The 22496-nt window shown below is 41.0% G+C and overlaps 1 protein-coding gene across 1 annotated transcript in view; it reads left to right on the forward strand.

Moving 5' to 3' along the window:
• Positions 1 to 22496, forward strand: part of NIBAN1 (niban apoptosis regulator 1) — a 125380-nt gene that overhangs the window by 91903 nt on the left and 10981 nt on the right. The window contains exons 6-10 of the mRNA XM_039881250.1: positions 7985 to 8100; positions 13559 to 13663; positions 13972 to 14134; positions 18447 to 18634; positions 21289 to 21450. Coding sequence (XP_039737184.1) covers positions 7985 to 8100; positions 13559 to 13663; positions 13972 to 14134; positions 18447 to 18634; positions 21289 to 21450 — 734 coding nt within the window. The remainder of the gene's footprint in view (positions 1 to 7984; positions 8101 to 13558; positions 13664 to 13971; positions 14135 to 18446; positions 18635 to 21288; positions 21451 to 22496) is intronic.

Below are 22496 nucleotides of genomic sequence, written 5' to 3' on the forward strand. Positions count from 1 at the left end.
CCTGCTCAAAGTATTGCCTCTTTATTCACCTACCTTTTGATAAAGTTTCATCATAATACTATTTTTATATACCATTTCGAGTAATTGCCAGGGTCCGTTTGTGTTAAGTGGGTGAGCGGTTGACAGAGGAGACATTTCTTAACCTGATAATGAGGAAACAAAGCAAAGCCATCAAGACTCTAATTATTCAAGCAACATGGTTTTCTGTTGTATCTCTTCCGTGTATAATTTTTTTCTCAAGGTGTAGTCTGTAAACCACCTGCAACAGAATCACCTGAAGAACTTGTTTAAATGCAGATTCCTGGGTCTATTCCCAGACCCACTGAATCAGAATCTCTGGGGCAAAGTGAAGAATCGCATTTTTAACAAGCACCACATCCCAATTAAGAACTTCTCAAGGAAAACTTCTGACATCCTATTAGAGCCTATTTCACTCTAAGATAAATTTTAGAAATTTGTTCCCTATACTGAATCAAAATCTGCCACATTACTTTTTTTTCCATCATTATTTGTCATGATAACTAACATTTTTTTTGTTTCTTCCCTTTATTCTTAAAGGTTTTCATTAAAAAATTCTTTCAATTACAGTTGACATTCAATATTATATTAGTTTTGGGTGTACAACACAGTGATTAGACATTTATATAATTTATGAAGTGACACCCCAATAAATCTAGTGCCCACTTGATACCATGCATAGTTATTACGATATCATTGACTGTATTCTCCATGCTCTACTTTACATCCATGGGACTATTTTGTAACTGCCAATTTGTACTTCTTAATACCTTTTTCATGCAATCCTGACTCTAAGATCTGATTCTACATGGAACAAATCCATTCCTCTTTTTCACTGCTGATCTTCACATCAGTGAAGATTTCTTTCCTCTAGGAAAGAAAGGCTGTGAGATTTCTCATTTACTTGGTCTTTTTCAGACGCACTCCACCTTTTTTTTTTTTTAATTTTCGTAAAATGTTCTGCTGCTTAGTATGAGTTAGAAGTCTGAAATGATAAGCTTAGAGGAGCATATTTCAGAATCTATCTCTGACTATTCTTGTCCTTATTATATTCTACACTCCTGTGGCCCAGCCTCACCTGCTTTTGTACAACTGTATCATACCACTGACTTGCACTGAGCTCACAGTTAAGTGAAACCCTGGCCTCTGTCTGTCTGTCATCTATCTGTCTATCATCTAATCAATGTATGTATGTATGTATGTATGTATGTATGTATGTATGTATCTATCTATCTATCTATCTATCTATCTACCTATCTATCTACCTATCTATCTATCTATCTATCATCTATTATCTGTCTGTCATCTAGCTAGCTAACTAGCTAGCTAACTATCTGCCTACTTATCTAACTACCAGTCTATCTATTACCTTTCCAAGTAACTGAAACCATTTCAAGGGCAGTGCCCTAGAGATTTTCCTTTGGGAAATCAGTAACCTCAGCCCTTTAACCAGCACCCGTCATTTAGGTTGTTTTACTATTTGATTATGTTTATTTATATTTTCAACCAATCTAAATTTTTTCCAGTGTGTCAATCAAAATTGTGAAAGACTTTAATCGTTGCCTTGCTAAAATCTAGATACAAGATATCTCCAACAGCCTTCTATTCTAACCAATCTGGTATGTCTGTCTAAAGGAAATGAGGTTAGTGTGTTTTCACTTGTTCTAACAATCACCACTTCCTTTTCTCTGTTGACAGTCTCTTTAGCTGGATGAGACATGCAGCATTCCTCTATATGGTTAAAATTTTCTATCCAAAGAATATGTTCACTAGAAACTTCTTTCATTTATTTGAGAAGTCTTTTCTATTCTTTGTGTGAGTTCTTGTTTCTTTGTATTTTCACCTAGAGTGACACCATTATAACTCATCCTGGGGTCTCTGTATCTCCATGAGCTGTATGTATGTGTGTGTGTATGTGTATGTGTGTGTATATTTATGTGTGTGTGTGTATATATATATATATATATATATATATATATATATACACACACATACACATATATATATATTTTTATTATATATATATATTATAAAAATATATATATTTTTGGCCTATTTCTTTTCTCTTCCAGGTAGTTCTGTATCTAGTAACACAGATATTATTTGGTCAATAGATGAATATTTCAGTCTAGTAGTTTACAAAATACAATTCAAAGACTCCTAAATAATCCTGAGGCTAGTTCTCATAAAAGTTATTATCATTTATAAATGGCAATAAAAATTTGCTTGGGCTGGTCACATATGAATTTGATTTTTAATAAAAATTAGAACTTCATTAGAATGGACACTATTCATTTTTAATTCCAGCAAGGGGGTTTTGTTTTGTTTTCTTTTGTTTTAAATAATGTCATGTCACATTGGACTTCAATCTGCTCACTCATTAAATGAGTGGTTTAAAGTAGATGATCCCTTTGGTATGCTCAAACTCTAGAATTATATGATTCTAAACTCTGAGAAGGAAAGGAAATTTAAAATAATGTAGAAATTAAACCACAATACATATCCACATGCATGCATGTAAAACCGATGGAATCCGAATAAGATGGTTAGATTGCAACAGTGTCAATTTCCTGGTTGTGCTATGATACTTTAGTTTTGCAAGATATTCCCATTAGGGAAAACTGGGTGAAAGCTATATTGGATATCTCTGTATGATTTCTTACAAAAACATGTGAATCTACAGTTTTCTCAAAATAAAAAGTCAAAAAAAATTAAACCACAGAGTGTTATAACAGGACCTTGGAAGTAAATAGGCCACATACTTACTAGCTTAAACAAGTTGTTTAACCTTTCTGAAACTCAGTTTCTTTGCCAGCCTTACAGTGGGAATGTTCGTTCCTACCTAATGGGATTGTTGGAAGGATTATATGACACAATGTGTTTAAACATCTCATATGGTTCATACTCCGTGACAATATTCAATAAGTGTTGGTTACTTTCCCCTGTGCTTCTTCTAGAGAAGAAATTGGGGCCGACGGCCTCGTCGCAGCTCTCCTAGAAGAAACGATATATGACCTGAAGCTAAAGGCAGTTTAGATGTATCCATTAGTGAGATGAACCCCGTAGCAGTATAGTGAGTAATGCTGTTACATAACTTTTGCAAATCACCAGACAGATCAGCTAACATGGCTTGGCACAATTGACTGATAAAATAACAAGGCAATTTCCAAACCCAGCCCGAGTCGGGGAGTCCGGACTCAGCAGCCAGAGTCAAAATCCAGAATGACTGCATAGGCCTTGGAGCGAAGGCATTTCATTTGACTCAGACATGCTGTAAATCTGTGTAAGTGGAAAAAAACAAAAGCGATTTCTCTCTGGCTGGTCCTCTGAATAACTGTCCCCAAGGGGGCCTAGTGCAGCTTTGCTTCCCTCGCAAAATCCATAATCGTGTCTCCTGAATATGAGTTTTCCATGCAGCTGCACAGATGAGACTAAGGAGAATAGATGAGTCCTGGTGCTGAGGATATGATTATTGATTCGACGGCCAAGATGTGTCTCCCACATCTCCTAAAATGTTCAGAGTTCCCCGGAGTTCAGTCCTTGCCCCTGATCTGATGAATGTTTTTATCAGCGAGCTGGCTAGAAACACAGAAGGCAAGCCTATGAAAGTTTTGAATGATACCAAGGTAAAAGGGAGTTTGGGGACGGGATTACAATTTTTAAATGATTTGGGCAGGTTCTGGGGCCCTGAGCTGGTCACAGTAAGTTGTAATTTAATAGGAGTAATACTAAAACCTATACTTCAAAATCAAAAGCAAATTATAGGTTGGGAAAGGCTTAGATTGATAAGCGTTTTTTTATGAAAAAAGGTACAGGGATTTTATTGCACTACAGAAAGGGATGAGTCCACAGTATGATGTAGTTGTATTAAAAAAGAGATTAGGGACCTGAAAAAAGGAAAGTAATCTTTCTACCTTACGTCATTTGTACTAGTTCGACAATGCTCGGTGCGTTGTATTCAGTCTAGGGGCCAAATTTAAGAAAAATATTGATAAATTGGAATTGGTCACTAAGGAAAAAAAAGGAAAAAGAAAGGCCAATTTTCAAAGATCCAAAAAACCACGTTTTTTTAAAAAATCGTTGAAGGAAAATAAGTACATTCAGCTATCTTTTACAGTTACCAGATGGAAGAAGAATAAATTTGTCTATTTTGCTCTGAAAGACAGAAATGGGATTAATGAGAGAGAGAGTTCATGGAAACAGATTTTGGCTCAATAGAAGGAAAAATTTTTAAATAATTAGAACAGTTCAGTGACGAAAAGACTATTTGATTAAATTGTGAGCTTCCTGTCACTGGAAACATTCAAGCTAAGGCCAAGATGAGTGTCTGCCTGGGATTCTGAAGGCTCCCAGCATTGAGAGAGCTTAGGGTTAGGGAACCTTTAAGATTACTTCTAACTCCCATCATCTATGATTTAAGTAAGCATGAATGCCAAGGCCACTTATGACATGCCAGCGCCACTTTTTCAACTCTTGGCTCTGATTCTGACCAGCTGTGTGACCTTCAGCTAAGAAATTAACCATTTCTTCTTCCAGTTTCCTCATCCGTAAAACGAGGGAGCTGGATTTAATGATGTCTAAGTTCTCCCTAATACATCTTTCTCCTTAAGCATCCTCATAATTACAGCATGTTGGAAAAGTAGAGTTTGAGCTGATATCTGCCACTGTTCCAAGTAGACTTGCAGGGAGAAGGTTTTTAAACACCAAAAACTATTGTTAATCTGGAGGCCATTGAACTAAACTCTCAATTGCTTGTTGGCAGGAGAATGGGTAATTGTGATCCTAGAATTTGTTCCCATGAGATCTGTGGCAGGAAGTTGATCAAATAACTGGTAATCTGTTTCCTCAAACACCTGTACATTCTGGCTGAGTTCAGCAATGCCTTTCTTTGCAAACAACTTAGAAGAAACAAAGATCATATTACCATTGCAATAATAGTTCTATCTTTTGCAAAGCAGACCTTTGTCCTTTATTTCCTTACTTACCTGGCAGTTGCTGTTGGGCTTTGTTTGTAATCCTAAGAACCAGTATCCATAAAGCAACTTAACCATATGGCAGATATGATTCTTAAAGTTTTATATAAGTTAAGTTAATCAGTTAACAAGACAAAAAAAATCTAATGATGAATCAGTAGGTTAGATCCTTTTTCCCCTATGGAAAAGTAGTAATTAAAATTCATTAAGGTCTGTCTTAACAGTAAAGAGTCCGGAATTCAGATCCACTCCCTTATTGCTTTAGGCTTCACGGCTTATGCTCAGTTACTGTGATTTCCTCTGTGGTCCGTTGATTACTAATACTTTTCTTCTCTCCCTGTATTAAGTTGCCTCATCCTCCACCACTACTATGTTCTAGCCTCTTCTGTTGCTTCTTTTGACTTCCCTCTGACTCACACATCATCTCAAATCCCATTTCTTGAGTTGTTTTTTTTTTTTCCCCAAAGATCTTCGAAAATGCAATCATCGATGGGAGTATCGTTTGCTTCAATACAGATGTAGAAAGTATGGACAGGATTTTAAATACCTCCTCCAGTTACTGAGGTCAGCAGGAGAAGAAATAAGTAAATTTATGCTTCTTGTAAGGACATGAAGAATTTAAAACTACATTCCCAGGCTCATGGATCTGGCAATACTCACTCCATCTAAGTACCACATTTTCTTCCATCCCTTTGTTTCTTTAGGTTGCAAATGAAAACAGCTGTTAAAAATAAGAGCGCATGAGTCATTCTTCAATCTCAATGTAGTAATTACAGTTTCCATCTCAGTTGGTAAAGTCCCTTCCAGTGAGCCAAGCCCCATATCACAGCCCCCTGGTTGTCCATTTTATACCAAGATCTTAATTTTTGCTTTCCAGATCTCTAAGATTAAACACTAAATCAATTGCCAAGCCAGAAAAAAATAATGAGGAAGAAAATGTTTCAGTTTAAAAACTTGATTCTTGGGACATGCCTTTTTTCTGATTTAGATTTTGACCAAATCTCTATGTTGATATTAGTAACAGTAGTCAGTTACTGTTCCACATTTTTGAAAATGGAGCTTCTGGCCTTCATGGTTCCCTCACTGCGAAGAATTTTGCTTGAATTCTTATAGAGGCTATGTCTTGAATTTTATTTTCTCTTTTTTAAGTTCCTGAGGCTTACAGCCTAATAAGCCAATCTCGAAAGAGTTATTTACCTCCTATTAATTGATTGTCACCTTTTGAAGCGGATTGATCCTCTTTTGGTTCTGCTTAGTCTACCATATCAACTGAGCAGTCCCATTATCTAAAGCTCTGAAGATCTCCCAGTGATTAGCTGACCAATCTAAGATTGCCCTGTAAATGCAGATCATATGCTATTGGCAAGCGAACAGGAGGCAAGAGACTAACTAGGTAGGCCCTTTCAATCACTTCACTTTGCCCATTTTACTTCCTCTTTCTATAATTTGATTTTTTTCTTGTTAGATGATATTATTTCTATAATTAGTTTCCCTGCTAAGATAGCCATAATTCTGTTCTCATCGTATCCTCCAAAAGCTGCTTTTATGTGTTGAAAATTATCTTGGTCAGTTTGGGCTGGTATAACAAAAATACCATAGTCTTGGAAGTCCAAGAGCAAGGAACTGGCAGATCTGGTGTCTGGAGAGAGAGAGAGAGAGAGAGAGAGAGAGAGAAAGAGAGAAAGAGAGAGAGGGAGAGAGAGATCTTTTTTCTTCTTTCTGTAGGCTGGGGAGACGGTCCTAGAAAAATCCATTTTTATTTTCAGAGGACAGTTCCTGAAAGGGAGGAGAATGAAAGTGAACATACAGGAAGGACATGTGGAACCACAGGTCTCTAATAAGACCAGCCTCAGGAGGGTAAAGGCTTGATGAGAGGGCGAACTTGGCCGTGAGGGTCTGTCTGGTCTTCCCTCCCAGCATCTGTCATAGCATTTGTTTTTCTCGTAAGGGCACTAATCCCATCATGAGGGTTCTACCTCTGTGACCTAATTACCTCCCAAAGGCTCCATCTCCAAATATCATCATATTGAGGATTAAGGTTGCAACATATGAATCTTGCGGAACACAGACACTCAGTCATAGCATAAATGAAGACATTTGCATGCACAGCATGATTTGTGGAATTCTGGAAAGACCAGTCAGCCCGCTTCCTCAACCGTACTTAAAATCATACCTTCAGATATTCATTTCTTTGTGGCAGAATATTACCTCTCAGATAAAACACTTTTTAAAATTCAATATGCTTGGGAAGGCAAACCCGTAAAACTAGCATGAGAGGTTGTGTCGTATAGCAGTTAGAGTAGGCTCTGGAGTGACTGCTGGAGTTTACGCCCTTACTACCTGTGGGGCCTTAGGACCTTAATTCATTTTTCTGTACTTTCAGTCTCTTAATCTATAAAATAGGGATAATAATACTCATTTCAGAGGTTTTTCTGAGGTTTCAATGAAATACGTAACAAGCTTAGAAGAACAATATCCTGATATAGAAGTGTTAACAATTATCACCCTTCATTTGCATAAATCTGCATATTATATTGATGTCCTTTTGACAGAAAGTCGGTATCAGGTTGCAAAGAAATTGGAATTTTGTTCAGGAAACTGGAAAGGGATGAATACCGTAGATACACAAGGCATCATTAAGAAATGGTCTATCTTAGCGGGAGGTGTTACAGTTGGCAGCATAAGGCCACCAGGCACTGAGGTACCTGAGAGAGGGAAGCAGTTACAAGTGAGAGAGAGATGGATCCGTCTCTAGTCCTAACCAGCATGCCCAGTAACTGATAGATTTAATCAGCTAGTATGGTGAGCAAGCAGTGTGATGTATACTTGCAACTTTGAACTCAGTACTTGCTGAACTTTTCTGTGTCTCATAATTCCGTTTCTTGTAATATTCAGGTAATGGTAAGTGTCTGGACCATTACACGTGAAGAACCATGAATAAATGTAAAATTAAGTATTTTTCTTTGCTAAATGCACTTGCTTCTTTCTTTTAGATTACATGAAGCAGACAACGTTTGAAGTCCAAGCCTTTTTAGAAGCTGTTCAATTCTTCCGACAGGAGAAGGGTCACTATGGCTCATGGGAGATGATCACTGGTGATGAAGTCCAGGTAATTCGGGGCTCAGAATTTTGATTCTCTTCTCTATCTGGGTGATAAGAGGTCAGGGTCGTAATAAACAGTCAAACAAAACACAACTGCCAGACTGGAAGACGTGGTTCCAAAGACCATTTCTCTCATGGTCTAGAAGCCTTAAGTCAGCAAACCCACTGCTGGGCACGCACTCTAAAGACTACCAGACCAGGCACTAAATAAGGTGGCCAAAGCACAATGGGAAGAGCTGCTTACTTTTTTTCTATAAAAGGGATTATTCTTTCAGATGACCTTATGCTTTCGGAGTAGAAGCAAATGTAAACAGTGTGTTTTAGTGCAAAGTGGGTGATGGAACTTCAGGTGAACAGACAGGTCAAATCTTGCCAAGTTATTTAACCCCTTTTAGACTCAGATTACTCCTCTGAAAGAAATAGGAATGGTGATGTTTGCCTTGCAGGGTTATGAGAATTAAATGAAATGCTTTTGGGAAAGTATTTGGCACATGGTTGTCTTTATCTTTTGAGTGATTTAGAAATGAAGCAATTAAAGGAGACACATTTTAAAAGCATTAGATAGCTTTCTATATGTTTCATTTACCTTTTCTAGTTTTCCTTCCTGTGTGGTCCAGTATAATTTTCCATGACCTTAATGAAATGCCAGTCATAGGCTAAGCACCTTGGTGGTCTTCATCTTGGAGACATTGTTACAAACCTCCAAGGAAACTGTGTTTCATGATGGGAGCCCATCTTCCATGAGGACACCAGTCACACAGCTGATTCAGCCAGAAAAAGGAGGCTGGCCATGGGCATTATTTAATTAGAGGTACACAGGGTCCAAGAATGGTATTCTTTAATTTCCCCCTCATCTCCCAGAACTCCTCTTTTGGGGGCCCGTGAAATTTGTTATTAGGGAACAATATTTAGGAAGATACCAGATAGTGCCTTGCCTTTGGATGGTCATTAAACATCTAAAGCTGAAAACGTTTTCACATGATGATGGGGCTGTTCTTTATTGTTTTATCATATGACTCAGAATCTTCCTCTTCTTTTTGGAGGGAGGGAGGGTAGATGTTAAACTCATTTATTTCCCAACCTGAGACTTATTCAAGAACTTTAACCAATTCTTGGTTTCCATTTAAAAATCTGAGAGGATTAAGGGCTAACCATACTTATGCCAAAAAGAAAAATAAAAGCATAAGGGGGGACTAAAGTCTTTGACCCTGATTTGCCTGCCATATAAACAAACACATTTAATAGACAAACTAGTATTAGAATGCCTCTGTGTGATGCATTTTAATGCTTAAATCCTATCTGTTCATTTAACAACCTCACAAGGCGGGTAGAGCAGTTATTGTTCTTTCCATTTTATAAATGAAAAAAACCTGAAGAAGGCATATGGCAAGTTAAGTGACTTGCCCAGTTTTACTTAACAACTATTTATTGAGCCACCAAATGCCCAGCACTATGCTGGGTGCTAGTGATCCAGAGATGGACAAGGAAGAATGGGCCCTGCCCTGCAGAGCTGATTTGTACCCCCTGAGCATGGGGACAAATGGTGAAGGAAACAATAGCTTCTGACTCCCCAGTCCCATGAAAGAGCAACAGCAAACTTGGGAATATACACAGTTACACAGTTATTTAACTCCTTGATTTTAGCTGTGCCACTTGCTTCATTTTTTTCTTTCATTTGCAATCTCATGTCATCTCACATCCCTTCACAATGCCATGGAAAGCAGGGACTCAGTAAATCCTTCCAGGGGGCTGGGTACTGAGCTTGTCGTGTTTGCTTGTGTTTTTCTGCTTTTTGCTTTGGGCTGATATATGTGTGAAGTGCTCTAAGGTGAAATCAAACTAAATGACTCATCCCCTGCCAAGGTGGTAAGGCAAGACCTACCTAGAAACATCCAGAGAGCAAGGCGGCGTTAGAAGTGTGTGTGGGTACATACGTGGGTCTCTACATATACGGACATCATAGAGCATCCGCACGAAGCAGTCATAGGAAGGTGCTAACTTGGCAGTATAAAAATACCATAAATGGGAAAACCAAACAAAAACCAGAGAAGAGATCAGTAAAATCTGGAGTTATCTACTGACCCAGTAAGAAGTTTTACTCTCCCAGAGACCTGAGTATTCTTGGTGAAATCACAGATGTATAAAATGTGAACATTGGAACTGTATTTGGGATCACTTGTCCAGCACCCTCCAGGTTGAGAGAAAGAACATTCAGAGAATTTGGCTGAAGTCACAAAGCCAGTCTGTGACAGAGATGTGTTTTGAGCTGTGTCAGGCTATCCTTAGAAAAGCTGGTGAAAGTAAATGGCTTCCAAAACTTTCCTATGTGAGGCCCGGTGAGAGTAAGCTTCACTGTAACCTCTTATACACAGAGCAGAAGCGGCATCTGTCCTAAAACTCACAGAAAAAAAAAAAAGGTCAGGGGTCCAAAGTGGCTACCAAGTAGTTAAAGAAAATGGCACAACATTACGGAGTTTGAGAATATGCCATCTTTTGATTAAAGCACTGGATTTTGTTGGCATTGTTTCTTCATGTCTGCTAAGAACTTAATCATAACACTGTCCTAACCCCCTCTACCCTAGGGGCCTGTAGTCAAATTTTCATCATTGTTACATTACTCTCTTCATAGTCATGACTCACACAACAAGTATGGCAGGCCCTCAGTGGCGATGGTTATTTTAGGCAAGCGTCCAGGCAAAGCAATTGTCTTAGACTAACTTGCCTGACAGACTATTAGTACGGTAATTAGTACAGAATATTAATACAGACGAAAATACAGTCGCCCCGCCACCCCCCTAACCCCTCGCCCCTTTCTGCGGTTTCGTTTTCCACAGTTTCAGTTACCTGTGGTCAACCACGGTCCAGAAATATTAAGTGGAAAATTCCAGAAATAAACAATTCCTAAGTTTGAAATTGTGCGGTTCTCAGTAGTGTAATGAAATCTCTCGCAGTCTCCATCCTGCCCAGGATGTGACTCATCCCTTTGCCCAGTGTGTCCACGCTGGGTACGCCGCCCACCTGTCAGTCGCTTCGTACCATCTCAGTTATCAGAGAGGTTTATCAGTTATCAGAAAGAACAAGGGACGACGTTCACATAACTTCTTTTTTATTATAGCATATTGTTATAATTTTTCTACTCTATACTTAGCTATTAATGTTTTACTGTGCTTGATTTATAAATTAAACTTTATCATAAGTATATATGTTTGGAAAAACTCAGTACATATAGGGTTTGGTACTATCTGTGGTTTCAGGCATCCACGGGGGTCTTGGAGTGTTTCCCCCCACGGATAAGGGAGGGTGACTCTATTCTTACACCAGTAACTATATTTTCTACTTGTCAATGTAAATGTATTAAATGAAGTCATGGGGGAAAGCCTTTTGCAAAATGTAAAGCATCTACAGTTATTTGGTATATTTATTATTTGCCTTTAAATTAACCAGATAAACTGAGAGCACAGCATTCCGACAGAATAGGGTGACTTCGAGACAAGAAAACGACCCACATTTTTTAGGCCTTGTCCATACGTCTGGAGTCAGAGGAAGAGAATGGTGGTGTAGGGGTGGATGAGACACAGTGGGGCTTCGGCACCCGGAGGCTCTGCCCCGCCCTGCCCTTTCCCTTGAGCCTCCTGCTCTTACGACCCACTCACATTTCCCTCCTCGTTTCCCAGATATATTTCCTTTTCAATTCCCTAAGTTTTAAAATAGAATCAAATTTCTTAGAACATCATATGGGAAAGACTAAAAGAAAACTATAAGCCCACTCATATGGAACATCCTCTTCTTTGGCCTTTGTCACTTTTCATCTTTTTAATTCCCTTTCATGCTTATGCTCAGATTCAAACCAATCTCTGCAAACAGATGGATTCAAGCAATTACTATTAGGGCAATTATCTTCAATTTAACACTTTTCAACTGAGATAAAATTCCCCATTGATTTTAAGTTCTGGCTTCAGTGTCCTTAAGCTCTTAGCTCACCCTGCCGATGCCACAGCCCGGTCACACTCTTGGGCAGAGATGTTCTAAACGAGAACTACCCCACGGAGCAGAGTCCACGGATTACTAATGACCTACTGGAATCTCATTGTTAGACCTGCCGATTTCCATGGAGTGTGTACATGCCTTAAGTTCTCAGAAGTGCTGGTTCACCTCTGGGCCGCCCCAAGAGAATGGTTAAGAAAGGTGAAAAACATCCCCGCCAATGAATTACCAAGCCTAGTGGGAATCCTACCCCCATCATACTCGTTGTCATTCCACGAAGTTCCACGTGGCAGATGACAGGCCCCCTACTCGCCGCATTGACCCGAGCAGCCTTCCCTCTCAGTACAGGGTGGCTAGAGGGCTTGAATGTCCCTGTTCAGGTCAGCTAAAGCGTTCCGCCCTGCTGTAACCCCGGGTGACAGCAACGTCTAGTGAGCCAGGAGTATTTCTATTAGCATGAGGCCGAACGATGATCTCAGAGAAGATTTTTTCTTAATTCTCAACACTTAACTTGAATTTCCATGAAGAGGCTAATTGTTTTGGACAAATATTTTAAATCCATAGAGCAGATGCTGAAGGACTCTCTGCTTTTCCGCCTGCCTCCATGCCCCAAATGGCTCTGGTTCTTTTGTAATCCTGGTGTGTAGCCCGATATCGAAAGCTGAGCTGTGAGCCCCGAAAGACTCGTGATAAAAGTGAATCTGAACAATAAGGCTGCTCTGATTGGGGTGGGGAGTGGGGGGCAGTAAGAAGGTGCTGGCCAGTGTTATGTGGAGTGCTCTGTGGGGACATGTTGAACACTGCTCAGATTCAGAAGAGACATTTTCACCGAACCAAGCAAAATTTTAGGAGAATTTGGGAACAATTTTTAAAAAAATACCCAGGAAACTTTAGACCTTCTGTATTCTGCTCTTTCCCACAAGTGTCTAGTTGTTTCAGAGTATTTATTCCTCTCTTCTTTTTCTAAATTTTAAAGAGGATGGGGGTGGGGTTCAAGAGGCAGTAAAGACATAGAACATGAAGACACTTAGATCCCAAGGGAGTTTGAGGAGGAATGATGGATGACCTCAGGGGACACAAATAAGGATCGAGCCACCATGACCAAGCCTGACCCCCTTCCCAGTTTTGCTAAGGATGCCCTCCTCCATAATTAAAGTTTTCCCTCTTATCCTAAATGCACTAGATTTTTCCAGTTTGAACACAAGTCATTTGAATTTGAGGAATTTGTTCTTTCCAATGAGAAAATATTAGTGGACGTTATTGTTCCTTACAGACGTTTAAGAACGTTTACCCTCTGAGATCTCCATGGCCTCGGACCCAGAGCGAACCTATTAACCTAACAGATTTCATGTGGCCCAGGACAATCTTGAGTAGCCAGGGCAGGGATGGCCAACCATGACAGCTTCGGCTGGCCTGATGCTCTGGTTGGGCCATCACCATCTAACTGCCTCTGGGGCTCTCTCCCTTCTTCTTCTCCGCAGATCCTGAGTGACCTGGTGATGGACGAGCTCCTGCCAACCCTTCAGACAGACCTGCTGCCGAAAATGAAGGGGAAGAAGAACGACAGAAAGAGGGCCTGGCTTGGTGTAAGCGACGACTTTGTCGGGCGGTCGTGCCACTCAGAATAAACGTTTCCTTCCCTTCTCTTTTTAGGGAATTTTTTTTTTTTAAATAATTCCTCCCCTGGGTGGAGAGCTGCCTACCTCGAGTCTGCTCAATCTCACTTACATGAGGACTAATCTAAACAGATTCAAACTTTGAAAGAAAAATTAGAACGGGTGCTATGTTTCGTTGATGTTATGATAATCTGTGATTATCCCTCCTCCCGGTACTTGACCCGGTCACGCGCTTCCACGTGGCAGAGCCTCTACTTATGTGTCATTCTCTGTGGCAGCTCCTGGAGGAGGCCTACAACCTGGTCCAGCATCAAGTTTCAGAAGGATTAAGTGCCTTGAAGGAGGAATGCACAGCTCTGCGGAAGGGCCTGGAAGGAACCATCCGTTCAGACATGGATCAGATTGTGAACTCAAAGAACTTTTTAACTGGAAAGCTCAAAGGTCAGTGGAGATAATCCACGCTCCCACTAATGAAATAAGGTGTGCTCTCGGGCTCCGTCGCATAGTTGGAATTCGTGGTTTTAGAAGAGAATTAAACGGAGGGGCTTGGGGAGAGGTGGTAATAGTTGTAATAAGAGCGTGCTTCGAGGCGCCGTTAAGGGCCTGGACTTCCCCGTGGAAATTTCAGTGACACGAGAGGGAGGAAAGTTTGCTGCTTACCTGTGGTGGTGCCTGTGTATCCTGATACCACCTGCACCTCCTCCGCGGTAGCACTTCTTACTCTGACGTGTCATGTCTTCTGCCCCTCCCCCGCTCCAAGAGCAAGGCCACGTCGCCCTGGTTCACGCAGGTGTACCCGGTGCACGGTACCGTGCCTGGTACATGCAGACTCGGTGAATATTTAAATCGACGAATAAATGGATTTTCCTCGGACGAGAGAACAATTGGGGGCCTTAGAGTCAGTAAATCTGGATTCTGGTCCCAACTGCAGCACTGGCCAGTCACGTGGACTCAGGGAGCTCCCCCGACTTCTCTGTGCATCCGTGTTCTCTGAAATCACGGACGCCCTTGCAAGGGGAGCCCTTGGGCCAAATTCGGTCAAGCACTTTTATTTCGTAAGTAATGTTTTATTGGAACACAGCCGTGCCCGTTCGTTTATGTATTATCCTTGGCTGCTTTCATGCCACGTGGGCAGAGCTGAGGAGCTGGAAATGCAAAGTCCCAAATGTTCACTATCTGGCCCTTGACTACAAGAAGTTTGCCTCATCTCTCAAAAGAGTCCTTAAATGGCCTCTAAGGAGTCCTACAGGATAAAGTTCTATTGTTCCCCGTTCCTACATCTCACTGAATGTCATTTCAGACGAAACGCGCGCTGGCTCATCTGTCATTGTCAGCAGTCTTCTTGAGAGTCAGTTTTCAGATCATTCACTCGCTCTCTCACTCGCTCATTCATTCTTTCATCAAAAGTATTTACTAAGTCTTGCTGAGCACGGCGATGGAGCCTTAGCTGCGGACAGAGAAGACCGAATTCCTGTACTCGGGAGACTTAGAATCTAACGGGGCCGTGTACTGGGCGGGTTACCCTGGGCGCTTCCCACCCTGTTCGTAATGCCACCCAGCGCTGCTCACAGGTCCTGCCTGGAGGAGTCTGGAGGCGGCGTAACTGCAGCGAAGCTGTGCGTGTCTGACTGTGCGCGTCTGACTGTGCGCGTCTGACTATGCGTGTGTCTGCTCCCGCGATGCCTTCCAGAGGCAGATACAAAAAAAAGTCATTGTGTTTCCTGTCTCCTGTTACCCACATCTCTTATTCCTCCATTGGCACATCTAACCTAGAGTTGACTATACATTGAAATACTTTATACAACTTAAAACCGCCAGCGCCCAACTCCTGTGCCATTGTCCTTCTTATCTGGGCCTGAGTTGGGCCTGACTGTGGCCATTTTCATGGCTTGAATTAAAGCAGTCTTTCTCCTTCTCTCTTGCCTAAATCTCCGTGGTTCTAGTATATAAGATGGAAAAAGATTCTACCCTGGACTAGTGTTTGTTTCCTATAAAGAGCCTTGAAAAGGAGTCATGATCAAGTCTTTTAAAAGTAGAATACCAGAAGCGCATTTAAAATGTATTTAAAAGGTTCTCCACTTTTAAAACAAGAAAGTGAGTTTCAGGCCGAATCGAGAAAGGGCTCTGGGTTTCGAAAAAACTTTGAGAATGTTAAATAACCATCACTCCGTTTTCTCCCCTCGGACTCTTGAGCAGCCTTTCGTTCTGCTTCACAATTATTCGTTCATTCATTAAGCACTTACTTTGCTCCTGCTCTATCCAAGCGCTAAGAGGATTCAAAGATGACGGCATGCTTTTACAAGTAGAAGAGAATACGAGGCATGTCACGGATACTAAAACAGAAGGCAAAGTATGGTAAATGCCACCAGAGAGGCAGGAAGAGAGAGCTCAGTGGTTCCCAGCTAGGAGCCATTTCAACTTTAAGAAAACACATGGGCCCCTCACAATGAGAGTACTGCTGTCGTGTCAGATGATTGGAAAAGCGTGATAATGCCGACAGGTACGGTTAAAACTAACAGTTACTAAGAACTTCCAGTCTGCCACATACAGTTCTAAGTACTTTACACATAGTAAGCTCATTGCATCCTCACCATAACCCAAAGAATAATTACTCTCATGATCTCCATTTTATACATGAAAAAACCAAGGCAGAGATTCAGTAACTTGCCCCCAATCCCAAAGCTGGAGTGTGGCAGAGTCAGGCTCCCAACCCTCTAATCTCAGCTCTTTCATTCTTCATCGCTCCGTGGAACTGCTTCGCCGCAGCTGCCTTAACTTTAGCATGACTCATGAATGAATGTGTCACAACACAGCAGTCACCACAACAGCATCTCTGCGTCCTTGAAAAAGAACAGAACATACTTCTGCGGGATGTAAAATGTATCCAGTCCGTAAGGAAACATGGTTCAGGAAGCCGTGTGGTGGTTTCAGGGCTTTAAACTGTCTCCAGTGGGTGAAATTTGAACCAGGTCTTGAAGAGGTGAGGAGGATGTTTACAAGCTAAGGTGAAGGAGGGAAGACACAGGTAAAAGGAACATTGACTAAAGGTGCAGAGAGGGGCCTGGGGCACACGGTGGGACACAGACAGCAGAGGGGGTCAGGCAGCGAGGACCTTGTCCTCTGAGGGCCCCCTCCCGTCCTTACTCGGCCCCAACCCAGCAGAGGAAATTGGCCAGCTGCTACTGAATCTTTACCGTCTATTACCCGTGTTCATGATTATTCTGAAATTTCAATTATGTGCTCTTCAAATAGTTCCTGTCTCAAAGTTAATTGATAAATAATTCATTTAATCTCCTGGCAAACAGTTTTACGTTTTGGCATCAAGCAAGTTATTTTTAGAAGTCATAGATTGTTTCATACCACTGAGAGTTTTGCCACTGAAAGTTTTCTTCCTAGTAATTCTATGACCTTTTTAATATTTATATTTTCGATATTTGAGTTATTCATAATATTAATAGTATTGGTCATCTTAGATTCTCAGAGTAAGAGGCAACATATTCTTCTGTAATCCTGTGAAATATTTCTGCAAATTGAAGTAAGAAAATGGCCATCCATCTCACTGTAAGCAAGTTATTTGCCAATAAAACTGAAGAAATACACTCGAATTATAGTTCTGGTTCTGCAAATTAGGGTGTGACCTTGGTCAAGCCATCTGACATCTCCAGGCGTCTGTTTTTCTATCTGTAAAATGGAAGAATTGGATACCTAGATGAGTTCCTACTTCCTTTCCAGTTCTGTCATGCTGTGGCTAGGCTGTGTGACTTACCCAGCTCCACCAAACTAGACTTTTAGTCGGTGAAGCAAGCTCAGGCTTCTTCCAGCTCAGGTTCCCTTCACTAGATTGCTGCTTTCAGACCTGGCTAATCAGGAGAATCACTTTAGCACTGAAAAAAAAAAAAAAAAAGATGAGATTTCCACATCCTACCCAGACTTATTGACTCAGAGTCTTTATTATGTTCTTCCTCTTCTAAATCAAAGGGCAGTATTTGCCTCTGGGAAGTGGGAGTATAGTTACCTTTTTTTCATCTCCCTTTATGATTTTCTGAGCTCTGTACATTTTTTTGTTGCTGTGCATGTTGTCTTTGATTATGAGGGGAAAGGATTATGTTTTTTTTTTTTTTAAGAACTGGGGGTGGGAGTGGGAGGTGGGGTGGCAAGCTGAAAGAAATTTGTTTCCATTTGCCTAAGAAAAGACTGTACTTGAGTTTTTAAAAAGTCTCTTGAGGAGGGGAGAGAGGAATTGAATTATACTGGCTGATTAGAAAAAAGAATTAAAACTTAATAAATTGTTATTATATAGAAATAGTGAATCACTATGTTATACACCTGAAACTAATATAATGTTATATATCAATTATACCTCAATTTAAAAAAAACTTAACGAATCGTGTCTTTTGAAGACACACTGTGCATTTATAATGGTGATGAGTGACAGTAAATAAATGGGTCACTGTCGTTTTTGTTTTTGTATAGGCACTACGTATTTATGGGGACCACGCAAAAAAAAATGCAGTTCGTCTCAGGGCAGAGGGACCCTTGGGGAGGAGAGAGAATCTGTTTGTCCCAATTCTGAAAGCATATAATGGTTTTCCATTCTGGCGAATGCCAGCACAGGACTCACTGCGCTGGTCTGTGCTGTCTTTTGAGCTTGCCTTGGCTGTTCAGTGGCTCTGTGGGGCACTGTCCAGCCCTGGTCTGGCTTTGAATCCAATTTAGCCATAAGTCATGGTTTTCTGGCTGTTTCCTGCCTCAGCAATGGTGGCCCAACCAGCAGAGAAAAGCTGTGCAGAGAACGTGCAACCTTTCCTGGCATCCATTCTGGAGGAGCTCATGGGACCGGTGAGCTCAGGATTCAGCGAAGTACGCTCCCTCTTTGAAAAAGAAGTGGACGAGCTTAGCCAGAATTTTCAGACCACCAAAGACAGCACCCAGCTAGAGGAGGTAAGATGCCAAGCCGAGGGGCTGAGTGAGAACGGTCTACCTGGGGCTGCCCTTTCCCTTCCTGCCTGCCATTCATCTGCCCAGCCATCCATTCGTCGAGTCTTTCTTCCATGCACTCAACCACACTATCCACCCATTTACCCACCTGATCTCCTTATTAATACTTTTCAAGTTGCAAAAACTAATAACATGTATGTGCCAGTGAAAAAACATACTCAGGTATGTATATATATATATATATATATATACACACATATACACATACATACTCAGATACACACACACACACACACACACCCCCGCCAAATTAATCACCCATAACCATGAAATCCTAGGTCACCTCCACTCCCAACTCCCTCAATTAACTGATATAAGCAGCTTAGTATGTGTTTTCCCAGACTTTTTTCTTCATTCATACAACTATATAAGCATATATTCTCATTTATATACATTTTTTTTGTTGGTTTGTTTGCAAAAATGTGGACTCATGATAAAAAACAATGTTTCTCAAAACGTGGTCCCTGGACCAGCAGCATCATAATCACCTGGCTGTTAAGAATGCCAATTCTCAGGCCTCCACCAACAAAAGAAAGATCTCCTGAATCAGGAACTCTGGGAGAGAGGCTCAGCAGTGTGCTTTAAGGAGACCTGCAGAGGGTTTGATGCACCCTAAAGTGAGAAACACTGACAGACATCACTTACCAACTTGGTTTTATACTTGACATACCATGAAGGACGCTCCTATAAGTCAGTGGATAAAACCAGATACCTCTGTTCCTTTTCCTTTCTTATTTCTTTAGGCATACCCACACATGTCACTATACACAAACGAGATCGTTCTGTGAGTATTTTAAGGTTTCTTATTGCAGTCTTTTTTTAACTTGCCTTTACTCTCCCTCCTCCCCCCCACGCCACCTACCTCCTCTCAAGTAACTACTGTTAACACCTTAGCATATGCCACTCTGTACTTTCCCCTCATGCTAGGATAGTATACAAAACTACACATTTATAGGCTATTTTTTTTAGATAGCTTGCTCTCGGAAAAATGGGGTTATCTTATATAGACTACTCTGCTAATCAATATCCTTATTCAAAAATACCTCATGGAACTGTTTCCAAGTTAACTCTTCTAAATCATTCTTTGTAATGGCTGCATAATATTTTATGTATGATTTATTTAACCATCCAAATGTTGCTGGCACCAAACAAAGTGCACTAAATCACCTTGTTAGATATTTTCTTATATGCCAGGTGCTTTCATTTCTATGAGATAGATTCCTTGGATAGGATTGCTAAAGTGAAAAGCAGCTTCATTTCTCATGTTACTAGATGTGTCCATTTGCATTCTCGAAAAAGGATTTAAATTTTACATTTCCACCAATTGTATATGGCAGAAGACTTTCTTCCCCATATTCCCATCAGAAAGAGGTGTGATCACTTGTTTAAACTTGTGTCAGTCTCGTAAGTAGGAGCAAAGTGGTGACCCGTTTTTTTCCCTCTCTTGTCTACTTAATTGCTGTTTCTTAAAAATAGACACATTACATATCGTGTGATGAGTTCGACAGCATGCTCTTGGTCATTAATCCCACTTTAGTGGAGCTCTCCATAACTCACATTTTAAAGGAAGTAATGTTTTCCCATTACAAAGATGATGAGAATGGGCTCTTTTAGAATTCCTGTTTAGAGAAATCTAGAAATCTAGATTTATTTCTTTTTTTGTGACCTGAAAATCAGACAGCATGTCCTATATTTTTCACCCTCACCCCAGGTACTCCCCAAATCTCCTTAGACCCCCACGGTCAGCACTTTTTCTTCTGTCTTCTCTTTCTCTACCCACTGTCCTGTTTATTCTAGATTTTCAATACTCAATTTTTAACATTATTTTTAAGCAAGCTTAGAAAATAAAATGCATTCATTGTATAAAGATTATGGTGATAACACTTGGGATCTTTATCAGATGAGGTCTGTCACTGTCTTCTTGCTGGAAGCCACATGGCTTCATTGATCAAGTCATCTCTTGTGCAAACCAGAGGAGGCAGAACCCTAGTTTTTAAAACTGGATACCTGTCCCAGGCCAGGCCTCTTCCTACCTCCTGCTCCCTATCTACTAACACCATAGAGAAGCCACAGTAGTAGGAAGCCAGGTGGCAGTGACAACCTCAGAGAACTGTGAGGACTCTGGCTTTGCTCCCAGAGTTCAGGAGTCCAGGGGGTATCCTGACTTCCCCAGAGTTTTCTGAGAATGGATCCTACTCATTAAAGAAGGCTGGGGGAGGTGGGGGCGGGGTGTGTGTGTGTCATGGGCCCAGCAGTAATTCCATGTAATAAAGAGCCTCTTTGCCTAATTATTGATTTCTGGAAGTGGGAGCAAGGAGACCATAAAGAACTTAAGGGGACTGGGGACCCCCTAAATGTACCCCTCAGTCCTCCCTTTGTGCATCTAGTTCTTCTCTCAGCCTCTGTCCTAGCGATAGAGCTGCCTCAGGGACCCACTGAAGGAGGGAGATAAGACAGTTGAAGATGTCACGCTTGTGGAGATCTGATAAGCAATTCGATCTAGTCACATACTTTTGATTGTTTAGAGTTTACGTAATACGTATGTAATATTGCTTCTAAGTCTGAAGGTGTTTCATTTTTCCCTTCACCAAATGCAGCATCTGAACCAGCTTTTGAATCTCCCGCTGGATTCCGTGAAGATGGAACCTTGTTATAGTAAAGTCAACCAGCTGCAGGAGCGCTTGCAGGATCTCAAGAGCCGCTTCAGATTCCCCCACGTCGACCTGGTGGTGCAGAGGACCCAGAACTACATGCAGGAGGTGGGAGCAGCAGGGGCACCCATGGAGATGAGGAGGAGCCAACAGGGAAGCAGATGCTGGCAGATGGAACTGGCGTGCTGTGGCCCATTGCATTAGTCACCACGCTGAGTGAGGGCATATTCTTTCCCTCCAGCTGGCTTCATCTTTCTTCCATGCTGCTGGATGTCATGGAGCGGAAATATCTCAGGGAAATAAAGTGGCACTAATTAATAATTACTTGATTTGTGAAATCGGTGCTTTTGACCTTGGCTGCACATTAGAATCATCTGGGAGCCTTTAAGAAATACTGATGTCTAGGCCTCACCTCCAGTGATTCTGATTATATACACATATATATTTGATTATTTTTAAATTTTTAATAATTCAAAAATTTAAATATTTAAATAATTTTTTAAAAAAACTTTCCCTACTCTGATTCTCACTGTTTCTCTTATGCATCGAGGATTGAGATCCACTGGCTTAAAATTAATTCCCTAACTTAGTTAAGTATCAATCAGTCAATTGCAGCTTCATATTTGGATTTCTTACTTTTACTTGATAGGTTCCTTTTTTCCCCCACAAGGAACAGGAGTGAATAACACAATTTCCTTCCATATTACAGAGATTTATAAATGAAGGAAGGGTGTGATCGTTGAAGCCATAAGAGCACAATTCTATTTCGCAGGTTTTCCAGGGGCGCTTACTGTCAGGCATGCCAGATCCCACTTCAGGGAGCTGGTAAGGAGACAGGTTCTTAGATAAATTCACTACAGTGTTGAGAATGCTGTGAGAATGTGTTTGATGCCATGGGATCACAGGCTTGGAAAAGAAAGGAGCTTTTTTTTTTTTTTTTAAAGTTTTAGGCAGGATTAAGTAATACATTTTATTATCTACTCTCTGAGTTGTGAGGGATTAAAGATGGTCAACGAACAAAATTGGGCAATAGTTTAACAGAAGTCCCTTTGATACTACTGAGCCCTGGTGAGACAGATCTAGGCACTAGTGCAGAGAAGAAGAAAGCTGAACTACTTCCGCTCCCTAACCCACGGGCGTACCAGCCACTGACG

Source organism: Pteropus medius, unplaced genomic scaffold, assembly GCF_902729225.1.
Source record: "Pteropus medius unplaced genomic scaffold, Ma_sr-lr_union100, whole genome shotgun sequence".
In the NCBI taxonomy this organism is placed as follows: Eukaryota; Metazoa; Chordata; class Mammalia; order Chiroptera; family Pteropodidae; genus Pteropus; species Pteropus medius.